Source organism: Delphinapterus leucas, chromosome 17, assembly GCF_059928025.1.
Source record: "Delphinapterus leucas isolate spDelLeu-1000000601 "Yukka" chromosome 17, BTC_Dleu_Yukka2, whole genome shotgun sequence".
Lineage (NCBI taxonomy): Eukaryota > Metazoa > Chordata > Mammalia > Artiodactyla > Monodontidae > Delphinapterus > Delphinapterus leucas.
Genome location: NC_143145.1, coordinates 40,897,228 through 40,909,568, shown reverse-complemented (window position 1 = coordinate 40,909,568; position 12,341 = coordinate 40,897,228). Strand labels below are relative to the sequence as shown.

The following is a 12,341-nucleotide window of genomic DNA, read 5'->3' as shown; positions in this document are numbered from 1 at the left end:
GCAGGGGACACAGGTTCGTGCCCCGGTCCGGGAAGATCCCACACGCCGCGGAGCGGCTGGGCCCGTGAGCCATGACCGCTGAGCCTGCGCGTCCGGAGCCTGTGCTCCGCAATGGGAGAGGCCACAACAGTGAGAGGCCCGCGTACCTCAAAAAAAAAAAAAAAAAGGGACCATATATGAACGGTGCCTGTTACAAAGTTGATACTCCATCAATATTAGTTCATCCTAACAATAATTGCATAAATTAAAAATACAGACCCGGGATGTTTTGGTCCTGAAATAACGACTCATTTCATAAACCACTTCATTTTATAGCTGAGGAGCCCAAGCCTTTAAAGGATGACTTGCCTAAAGTGTTGGCATCAGATCTGAGTTTCTAGTTTAGTGGCAAACCATACTTTAAATGCATGCATAAGAAAGGAATTAAAAGCTGACTCTTGTAAAACAAATAATTATCTTTTTTTTGGTTTGACTTATAAATACAATTTCATATATATGTATAAAATTTTCTTTAAAATAGTTAAAATACTAATAGAACGATGATTCAATTGAATAATGTTACCAGAAGTTTCACAGGGATTTATTTTGAAATTACATTTTTGGCATTTTATGCAAAAATAGGCAAATGTATTAAAATACAAAGTTAAACAAATAATACATTCTTTCAACTGTAGGAGAGATATAGTCAGAACCCAGAATAACATTTAAAATAGTTTGCCATAATACATAAGCCACTCAAATATTAACAAGATTTCTGGAATCTATGCTAAAAATTAACCACCTTGTAATGATCCAGTTCTTCTTCCCTGCTCAATTGTTAATACATACAATGAAATTTCTTAGCAAAATATAATTCAGAGGCACCATCCGACCTGAGATCTCAGATTCTAACATGTTATGGCTTTTAATATGAATACCAGTATAACCAGAATTTAAACAAATTATGGCAAATAAGTTAAAACATATATATTTTAACATCTATAGGCTTTATTAGGTGTTCCTTATACAGTCATCTGGTATGTTTAAAGAGTGAGCAATCATATAAAAGGAAATACGGTCAAAACCGATTGAAGTAATAAAATCCTGAAACTAAATAACATCTCATAATTCATTGCACAGCATATATTAGATTTCATTACATCAGTATATAGCTTAGTAGTAAATCCTCCTGATGGCCATAAACCTCTAAGGTGTTGTCAACTTGAAAAATGAAAGGGAAGGAGTTGGTGGGGGCAGAGAATGGACAAATCTACAGAAGTGCTGGTGCAGTGCACCTGAGTAGGAAAGTTGTAGTGTATCACCACCTAGTGGCTGAATTTAGTACCTCACTCTAATAAAGGGACCTTTTTCCTGTTGTGTCGTCTCATTCATCCTTTAACTGTATTCATCTCTGTGACTGTGGTTCCTAATATTCACGTCGCTCAAATGGGTAAACCCATTTGCATTTCACCCACCAGGCTCTCAAGGATTTGGTTAAGGTTTTATGCTTACCTAACCTTTGAATTCTATTTTGGTTATTTTCAAAGTCACGCAGTGGGGATGCCTATATTAACAAGATACCATCGTTTGTGAATAGAGAATTATTATGGCTATAGGAATTTGGGGCTTTGGCCCAGTTTTTATTCTTATTACTGAACCTTTTAGTAAGTCAGAATAGTGCTTACTGTGTGCCAAGAACTGTTCTAAGAGCTTGACATACAATGAAGTCAGTTAATTTTCACAACAACCCTTAAAGTAGGTTATCATTAGCCCCATTTTAGGGCTGAGGAAACTGAGCCACAGAGAGGTTAAACCATATTCCTAAAATTACCCGGTAAGTGAATGGATTCAGATCTGGGCCGTCTAACCCAGAATTGGCTCTGACTAATTCTACTATTCTGTCTACAGGATGATGAGCCACCAGCAATGTATGGGATTCAAATTTATTTGAAAAGATCTGAGAAAAGAAAGAAATTGGAGCACTGAAACACTGGGAGGTCCTTGGTCGTCTGAGAATTTATCTTAGTTACCTAGTTAGGTCTAATAGGGAAGCATCACGACAGAAGTAAATCAACAGACCCTTAAGCAAACAGTCCCTTAACATGAGCATCTACCTACATCTTCCTGTTGCTCTGTGATTTGCAATACTGCTCCAAAAGTGTAATTCAGATTACAAAGTAAAATCACAAATCTTACAAAAATACTGAACATGTTAAAGAACTGCTCTTATCATGATCAAAACCATTATCAAATGAGGATCTAGGCAACTTGGACAGACCCCCAAAAAACTGACAAGAATGACTTCGGGATAGATGTTTCGAGTATCAAAGAGAAGATAGGTCTTAGGGAATTTAATGAGGCTTCCTAATATTTTAGCAAACTTTTAAAGACACGATGTACTTGTTGCAAAAGTCAAACGTGTTGGTCAAAATCTTATCACACTCCGTGGAAAAAATACATGCCAAATGTACACACCCGCTTTTGATTCTGTTTTAGGAATTTTAACTACAGGCATACCTCCTTTTATTGGGCTTCACAGATATCGTGTTTTTTACAAATTGAAGGTTTGCGGCAGCCCTGTATCCAGCAAGTCTATTGGCGCCATTTTCCCAACAGCATTTGGAACTTCATGTCTCTGTCACATTTTGGCAGTTCTCGAAATATTTCAAACTTTATTATTATTATTATTATTGTGCTTGTTATGGTGATCAGTGATTTTTGATGTTATTACAACTTGCTGAAGGTATACATTGGTTTTTTAGACACAATGCTACTGTACACTTAATTGCACAGTTATAAACGTAACTTTTATATGCAACGGGAAACCAAAAACTTCAAGTGACTCACTTTATTTTGGTATTTCCTTTATTGTGGTGGTCTAGAACTGAACCTGCAGTATCTCTCTATAACACAAAACTTGTTTTCCACATTCTGTTGCTTTGTTCTTCAAGGTAAGACCCCAATCAGACGTCCACACCACACACAGCAGTGGCTTGTGGGACACTGTGTAGACTGCAGGTTCCACACAGCTCCTTCCCCACTCGCTGTGGTTCCATGTTCTTGCTTCCACCAAAAAAACCTTTTCAGAATTTAGGGGTGGGAATGATGACATTATTGAATGGTTCTAATTTATATTAAAAAAATTAGACTATAGCCTTAAAACTTTTAAATATTATTACTATCCAATGCTTATTATAGACTTTAATAATCATTTCCAAAGTGGAAAGTCACTGGGATCTGGGAAGAAAGTATGATCTGTCTTTACATTTTTGACTATTTTTCTAATGTCTGTTTTTTATTTTCTAATACACATATTAGCACAGGAGCACATATATATAACTTATACAGACTCATATTGGGGCTGTATACATAATTTTTTTTTTAAAGATAGGATGCAAAAGCAATTATATTTGGACAACAGTGGTTGAAAAAAGGCTGTTTCCCAATCCTAGCAAACTAAGGGATGAATCCTCTCTCCTTTCGTTCAGTAACTTTTGAAGTCTGAGAGCCAATCTGCTTGTGCTGTTTGCTTCAGGTAAAATAAACTCACTGGTGCTTGTTTCTTGCTCTATTCCATCCTTGCAAGGGAGGCTCTGTTGGGGCTTCTAAGTATCTTGCTAACAATCCAGATGTGACCATTCTACTTAAACTGATTCAAGTGGCTTCTCTGGGCTCCAGGAGGCAGTTAACCACTAACTGAAAAAATATCTTACAAGTTTGGAAAAAACTGTAACAGAGAAGTAAATACAGTAGTTATTCAGAATAAGGTTTAGAATTCCAAAACTCCAACAATTATAACAGAGATTTATTTAAAGTAATACATTTACAGCCCAGATAGTTCTACATTGGACATTTCAGGTTTAACCAACTTCATAAAAATACTTCAGGATAGCTGCATCCAGATTTAGACTACATGATTATTTCTTTGCCCATTCTTCTCTCTCTTTTCTTTCCCGAATAACCTCTTTCAGATATGGTTCAAGGTAGAATTTATCCTAAAGAATGAATAAAAGAAAAATATTATATGCTACCATTACATACTGATATACCCCCAATACTCAACAGGTCTTAAACAACAAAAGAAATCTATCAAAATTAATTTCCAACTTAAGAAAATGTATTCTCAAGCAGACTAAAAACTGCCTGCTTTTCTAAACTGTAAAAACCCATAAAGAGACTGTAATAAGCTACTCTGATAGGTTATTAGAGAGAAGACCGTCAGAAAAGAAAAAGGAATGAGTCTACAAGCTTTGGCCTAGTTTCAATGCAGTTCAGGGGGTGAGGGTTTGCTTCACAGCATCCTTCCCAGGAGCCAGAAGGCCACTCAATGGGCCGATCACATGAACACCACCATTTTTTCGTCCGAGCAGAAAGCAGAGTGTAGAGGGAGAACAATGGCCTTGGAGGCAGAAGACCTGGATTCTAGTCCTGGATCTCTATATCAGCGGCCTGCTTAATGATTCTGGAAGTCACTTCATCTCTAAGTCTCAATGTGTTTACCTCTAAAATGGAACTAACACTTGCTCTACTAACCTCACCAGACTGTCATAAGGATTTTGATTTGACACAACTTTAAGAACTCTAAAGCACTATACAAACGAATGTGTTCTCTGTTTCTAATACTCAATCCTTCATGGCCAACATTATCAGATACAAAAGAGCTGTTTTACCTCCTCATATTTTGTCCACTGCTCTTTAGGCAAGATCTGCTGTCTCATGGTCAGGTCCAGTGCTCTCTTAATGCGAAACACCCTGTCATTATAAACGTTCTCAGGAAGCCTTTTTATGGCTTCTTTTACATCGTCATTCTCATATATTGTATCATCTCGCATTAAGCCTATGATAAAAAACAAGAGAGTAAGATTGAATATGCATCTCAAAAATAAGGAATTTCTAAAAAATGAGTAAAATTATGACTTGTAACCTAAGTCATTAACTTAACTTGGGTGGTAATATGAAGAGTTAGGTATCATGGAAACTCAATTCATTTCACACACAATAATGGGTTATTTAATGGGTTATTTCTTAAATGGTACTGTGGAAACAGTATGAGTCTTTTAAAATCTACTGCCACAAAATTCACATTTTATCTATAGCAATTTTAAAATCATTTAAAATGTCTACTTTGTTTTTAAACACATATCAATAGACTATATCTCTACTTTCTTATACTTTAATTCTGAGATCAAGGTATTAAAGAAGCTTAAAATGATAGTGTACTAAGGAACCAGTAACATTTAATGATGCTTCCTTCATGCTTCAATTACAAAAGATGAAGTTCAGGGCAAAGTATAAAGTTCTAAAAAATAGTTCAGGCATCAAATAACTGTAAAGATGTCAGACAATTTTAACATTTGAAAAAGCTCTACTTTCAAAGTTCATACAACTTAAATTTTAAAATGATAAGCGGAGGAGTTGAGAGAGGGAACATATGATAAGGAAAATGTTCTGCTACCATATTTCAAGAACATAAATCATTTCCAGCTCATACATTTGAGACAATTCCATCCCTCTCTTCTCATAATAATAAAAAGGAAATGGATTTAACAATAAAATGTGACCTAATTTTAAGATTTCTAGTGCACACAGGTGCAATTAGTTAACGTATTTTTGGGATCCAAAACTCTTGTAAAAGCACAACTCTCAAAAAAAAAAAAAAAAGCACTACTCTCAGAAAAAGAAAAAAAAAACAGAAGCACAAATACTCACCCAGTTTATTGAACCCGGCAGCATTGTAATACCATTTTCGAAGACCCTCCAGCCATTTGCTTGATGCTGAAACTGATATTGTCACACTGTTAACTGCTAACAGTTCACTTATATAGTACGTAAGCAACCAGGTAAAAAATGCCAACACAGGAAGGAATTTCTTTTCAAAGCATATACCCTATGTATTGTAGATAAAAATAGCTTATTTTATCTATGAGCAAAAGTACTGCAGGCAAAAAAAATTGGGCAATTAAGTCATGGGGAAAAAAGGATAAACTCAAACACTTAACGTACTAAAGATCTGTAGGTACAATAAGTCCCTCGATATCCTCAGGGGATTGATTCCAGGACCCGCCCCCCTCAGATATCAAAATCCGAGAGGCTCAAGTCCCCTATATAAAATGGTGTAGTGTTTGCATATAACCTAAGCACATCTTCCTGTATACTTTAAATAATCTCTGGATTACTTATAATACAATGTAAATGCTATGTGAATAGTTGTAAACCCGAAATAAATGCTATGTAAATAGTTGCCTGAGAGCAACAAATTCAAGTTTTGCTTTTTTAAACTTTGTGGAACTTTTCCCCCAAATATCTTCCATCAGGAGGTTGGCTGGATCCTCGAATGTGGAACCTGTGGATACGGAGGGCCACTCCAGCTTCTCAAAGTCAAGCATCCCATTCCTTTTTGTCCCCCTGCTACCATCAGAATTGAGGGGTGGGGGATGAAAAAGAAACTGGGAACTTCTCCATCATTTGTAGTTTCAGAAATAGGTTATAGGAAATAACTGTAAACTTTTCAAGGGAGTTGGAGTTGTATGAAAAGATGAGACTTCAGCATACACTGGCAAATCTAAATGACCCCCATCCTCCAAAATTTTTATTCTACATTATCTTTATTTCACTTGGCTACTCTCTTTAAAAATATATGTATTTCTGGGAGGGTTCTGATACCATTAGTCCGTCATTTAATATTAATATGGACTAGTAAAAGAGGTACATTCTCCTACTCCCAAACAGCTAACTTTCCACTGAGGGAATGGATATTTGAAAATGGATGAGGAAAAACAGGTAATGTTAAAACTCTCTGGGGAACAGGACTGAGCAGGATGGGTTACCCAGTAGGACCTAAGGGCAACATGATAGTGCCTGATGTTTACAGGAGACATGTGGTACAGAAGGGGAGGTATGGCAAGTTTAAATTTTCTTTTAAAGTTTTGTCTTAGGGTTAGCCCCTTACCAAAGAAGGAAAACAAACTCTCCTTTTACTTCAACCCCTCCTTAGTACATCACAGCTTTGGTAAATCTCCTTGGAAATGAAGCACCATGTATATCGTTATTTCTGGAAAGACAACTACCAGAGTCAACAATATACAAACATACTTATAGGACATAAATTATTTGTAAACATATTTACCAGTGATGGTAATAATGATTACTATTCATTGAACACTCACTGTGTGCTAGGCACTATTCTATCTGCTTTACCACCATTAGCTAGAGTTATTTACAACACGCCTATCCTTGCTGAAGAGGAATAAGGCTTACATAAATTATCCCATCCAAGATCAAAGGCAGCTAGTAATAGGGCTGAGGCCAGGTCTATCTAGTTTCCAAACACAGGGCAGAAGCAGAACGCCTACAGTATTTGTCAAGTTAATGAAATAATGAATTCTTAAATTTCTCCCCCACTCCCCAAAAGCTCAATGTCATTTAGGTTAACGAATTTTTCTGGCAATCTGATGTTTCCTAATAGCTTCACAATTGCTGGGGGCAGGGAAGGAACCAACATTTTTTTTAAAGCTATTCCAATTTATACCGCCAGAGGGCAGGGATTGGCAAAAAAAAAAAAAAAAAACCACCCACACACAGGGAAAACTGTACTTTTTTCACGTTCTGTTTTAAGTATTCCGGTAATTTCTGCATCCTATTCCATAATAAATACATTTGTCCCAGTGCCTGCAATAAATACAAATTTCTCCAAATCCACAGATCAAGTTGACGTTCCAGATAAGCCAAGGTTAAACTGAAGTTTCGCTGTAACCCTTGCTCAGCTGCCTCTAATTCCCAGTTTGAGAAGCGCGAGAGGTGGAACGAGATTGACATTTCCAATCCTATTTCCTCCGGTCACTTCGCCTCGGTTATCTTACCAGCCGAAAAGGGAAACTAGCACCATCTTCCTCGCACTGGCAGGAGAGTTTATCGAGCTAATAACGCACATGACAGCGCTTGGCTCACAGTAAGCACTCAGTTCACTTGGGTTGAAAGTCAGCCACTAATTATCTCCCCTGAACTCTTCTAAGGCCGAGGGGAAGGGCTGCTGAGCTCTAGCAGGCCGGAACGCCAGTGCTGTGGGAGACACCGCGGGCACCTTCACCAACAGCGGGTGCCATCCCCAAACGAGCCGGGCCTGGAGACAGCAGGGGGGTGAGGCCAAGGCCTCTTTCAGGCGGCCTGGAGCCGCCGCCTTCCCTTTTGCCGCAAACCTGGCCATTTAGAAAGAGCAGAGGAAGAAGAGCAAATTGCTGCGAGAATAAAAGTTTGAGCACGGCGATGCCCGCCAAGCAGGACACCACTCACTTACCGGCTGGTCTACTCGCCATTTTAACCCGAGACAGAAGCGTTGCTTGCTGGGTAAGTCCTAGAGGTCGCGCAAGGCCCAGTGCGCAGGCGTGTTACGTCAACGTCGCGAGGAGGGGCGGGGGTGGGAGAGCGAGAGGGTGCACGCGCATGCGCAGTTCTGGCGGCCGGCGTTGGCACCTGCCCCGCGCCCCTCTTCGCAAGAATTACAGCAATCCCATAGGCTTGGACCCGCCCCCGGTTCCAAGAGGCATTCCATGTGACAAGATGGAAAAAGCACTAGGCAAGGAATTAGGACACCCGGTCTTCAGCCTGGTTCTGTTGCTGACGAGCTCGAAGAGCTTGCGCAGCATAAATTGAGCCCTTTGTGACAAGCAGCACGCTAAGCGTTTTATGGACATATTTTCATTTAATTCCAAACCTATATGATAAATACTATGATTGTACCCATTGTAGAGAAGAGGAAACGGAGGCTCAGAAAGGTTGCATAAATTGTCCAAGAGCACACAAGCTAGGAAGAATCCGGATTCATCTTCCAGAATCTGAGAATCCAGATAAAACTTCGGCACTCCTTAATTCTAGGGCTATATGCTACACCACTAATCAAGGAGACACTAACCCTCTCTCACCTTGTTTCTCCAGGTGAAGTTCTACCTCAAGCCATTATAGTGGAAGGTCAGTTGAAAAAAAATTTTAATATTAAATCTGAGATGTATAGCAGAATTCAAATGCAATTTTAAGGTCAAAGTACATTTTTAAGGTCTCAGTCCCAACATGTTAAGTCTAAGCTATAAAAACCTAGGGACAAAAAACAAAACAAAACAAAAAAAAACCCTAGGGACAGCAATATCACAAACTGTTGAGGGAGGAGAATTTTACTAAAGGATGCAGAACAAAATAATTGGTTAGTGGGTGAGGCAGGGAGAGGGGACAAGTCAGACTCCCTCTTTACACCTTTCATCAAAATAAACTCCGGGTGTATTAAAGAGATTTAAAAGTTGGAAAAAAAAAACCCACTCTAGGGACAGAAAACAATCCAAGTTAGGATGACTGATGCTTATGCAGTTACTGATGAACTGCAACCACTACTGTCTGGGTCAGCTCAGTCTATGGTAACAAAATACTGTAGACTGAGTAGCTTAAAAAATAAATTTATTTTCTCACAGTTCTGGAGGTTAGAAGCGTAAGATCAAGATGCCAGCATGGTCAGTTTTAGTTGAGAACTCTTTCCCTGTGGCTTGTAGAGGGCTGCCTTCTTACTGTGTCCTCCCATGGTAGAGAGCGAGCAAGCTCTTTTGTGTCCCTTACAAGGACACTAATACCGTCATGAAAGCCCCACCTTTATGACTTTATCTAAACCTGTATTATCTCTCAAAGGCCCCATCCAAATGCCATTACATTGAGGGTTAGAGCTTCATTACATGAATTTGGGGGTGGGGGGGGTCACAATTCAGTCCAGAGCAACTACCCACCAATATCTACTTCTGTTTTCTTCCATCCTAAGCTGAGACCTGGGACAGTATAGAATGGCTAATTGTAAATCTAATTGTAAATCCAAAAGGTTTAATGGTCTTAGTCACATTCCAATTCTAAAATTCTGTTGCCTTCTGCCTTTTTCTTTTTCTCTCTGCCACCACAAATTCTCAATATTACTCAGCGTTATATGCAGTACTAAAAAGTGATGAATGGCTGCTCCCAGACTACACTAGCCAAAGTGAAGTTGGAAGATATGAAGAAATGCAGTACATTTGTAAGTTGGCACATCACCTTACAAGAAGTACACAGTAGGGACTTCCCTGGTGGCGCAGTGGTGAAGAATCCGCCTGCCAGTGCAGGGGACATGGGTTCGAGCCCTGGTCTGGGGACATCCCACATGCCGCAGAGCAGCTAAGCCCGTGCACAACTACTGAGCCTGCACTCTAAAGCCTGTGAGCCACAACTTCTGAGCTCGAGTGCCACAACTACTGAAGCTCACGCGTCTAGAGCCCGTGCTCTACAACAAGCCACCACAATGAGAAGCCTGTGCATTGCAACAAAGAGTAGCCCCCGCTCGCCGCAACTAGAGAAAGCCCGCGCGCAGCAATGAAGACCCAACGCAGCCAAAATAAATAAATTTTAAAGAAATTATTAAATAAAAGAGAAGTACTCAGTAAACTCTTCTCCCTCCCTCCTTACCCTTCAAGTTTCAGTTTTCTGGTTACAGGGTGAAGGTGGCAAGAAAAGGAAGACCTTGTCAAGGGATTATACCCAGGACTGTCACAAAATCCAGCTCCTACAGGCATTAAGCCTAGAGAGCCTGGATGTTTGCTGGTAGCCATTAGTGTTGATTCAAAAATTATTTTTGGTTTTCCTTCTGGCATATGGCAGGATTGCACTTTTCTGCCCCCTTAAAGCTAGGCATGGCCATGTGATGCTTTGGCCAAGAAAAATGTGAGACTTTTTTTTTTTTTTTTTTTTGCGGTACGCGGGCCTCTCACAGTTGTGGCCTCTCCCGTTGCGGAGCACAGGCTCCGGACGCGCAGGCTCAGCGGCCATGGCTCATGGGCCCAGCCACTCCACGGCACGTGGGATCTTCCTGGACCGGGGCACGAACCCGTGTCCCCTGCATCGGCAGGTGGACTCTCAACCACTGCGCCACCAGGGAAGCCCCTGTGAGACGTTTTTAAGAGCAGTTTTTCACATTCCTTTCCCCTTCCATAGACTGGCTACATTTCAGACATGGTGGAAGCTCCATCAACCTCTGCCACTCAGATGACGTGGAGCAGAAATTTTTTGGCCCCAAGTTGGACATGTATGAAATAAAAACTTCTGGGGTTTTAGGGCTGTTCATTACAGCAGCACAGCTAGCCTGTTCTGAGTGGGTTGTTAATAAAGGCAAAATGAGGTTCTGAGCCATAGGAAGACTAGGCAGGATGGTTCCATGCTTTGCCTCCTGATTGAACCTTCTTCCTTGTTCCCTGTGTATTGATCTCATCCATTAGAGAACTCCATGAAGGCACATATCCATGCCACACTCAGCACTGTATTCTAGGAACTCAAATGTCTGTTGAGCGAATGAATAAAATACGCCAACAGGAAGGCCCTGACCAATTATGAATTTAGTTTCTCACAAGGTTTCAGGATATCTAGGCACACAAAACCCCAATGCACACAAACTTCCCCCAAAGTTAGTGGTTTAAAACACTTTGTTTCTCCAAGTTGTGAATTCGGCCGGGTAGCTCTGCTCCGTGTGGTATCTTCTGAGGCTGGAATATCCAAGACGGCCTCTTCACTCCCTTACCTGGTGCCCAGGTGGCAGAGCCGGAATAGCTGAGGTTTGGTCAGGAGTCTTGTTCCACCTCATTTCTCCAAGAGTCACCAGACCTCTTTCCATCCTGGCTCAGGGTTCCAAGAGGACAAGCACAGATGCACAAGTGTCCCATGAAGCAGAGCGCACCGGCTGAGTCAGCGTGGGAGGGGGCTACAGTGCGAGCGCAGATACCAGGTGTGGCTCCTTGGGGGCCACCAGTGTTAACAACCTACTCAATCTCGTGATCCTAAGGCAGGTAAGTGAAGCCAGGATGCCTCACCTTACAAATAAAGAATCAGACGCACGGGTTAAATCACCTGCCCAGGATTACATGTCTAAATGGTAAATGGAAAATACAAAACAAGCGTTCATGCTTCAAATCTTCACACACTGGCAAAAAGTCAAAGGCCTGTTATGGCCTCTTACTATGTCTCACTGCTCACCTTCAAACAACTTTCCTCCCTATCCCTTTTCCTTTCCTGATTCTCAGTAGCCAGCTGTGGGCAACTGTGACTATCTTTGCTCAGAAACATAACAGTGTAGATAATCCCAAATCGAATGTGTTCTGTAGCATAATCTAAGTGAGTAGCAGATATCAGACGGATAATATAGCCTGCCCCAGAAACTCCTAACACTTCAAAGAAAATAGAGCTGTCTTGTGATGAAACCACTTTAAAAGACTTTGAAAATAAAAAGGAAAATCTTCTACTGTTCTCCTCTTAACACACCAGCCTGTAAACTGACTCTCTTCCGCTAAGCTTGCTATATTTTAATTCTCTCCTTC

At 40.4% G+C, this 12,341-nt stretch overlaps 1 protein-coding gene across 1 annotated transcript; it reads right to left on the bottom strand.

Annotated features, from left to right (window-relative positions):
• Window positions 1-3,763: 3,763 nt before the first annotated feature.
• Window positions 3,764-8,373, bottom strand: UQCRB (ubiquinol-cytochrome c reductase binding protein). Its single transcript, XM_022584757.3, has 4 exons — window positions 8,273-8,373; window positions 5,689-5,760; window positions 4,650-4,816; window positions 3,764-3,974 (listed from the first exon to the last, which is right to left on the bottom strand). Exons 1-4 carry the CDS (start codon window positions 8,289-8,291, stop codon window positions 3,897-3,899), a joined length of 336 nt encoding a protein of 111 aa, XP_022440465.1. The 5' UTR covers window positions 8,292-8,373; the 3' UTR covers window positions 3,764-3,896.
• Window positions 8,374-12,341: the final 3,968 nt, after the last annotated feature.

Bases quoted from the DNA above. Each gene is read 5' to 3' on its own strand.
- UQCRB (XM_022584757.3), bottom strand. The intron at 4,817-5,688 runs GTGAGTATTTGT...TTTTTATCATAG, and splicing joins TGCCGGGTTCAATAAACTGG to GCTTAATGCGAGATGATACA. The intron at 3,975-4,649 runs GTAAAACAGCTC...TTCATTCTTTAG, and splicing joins AGTGGACAAAATATGAGGAG to GATAAATTCTACCTTGAACC.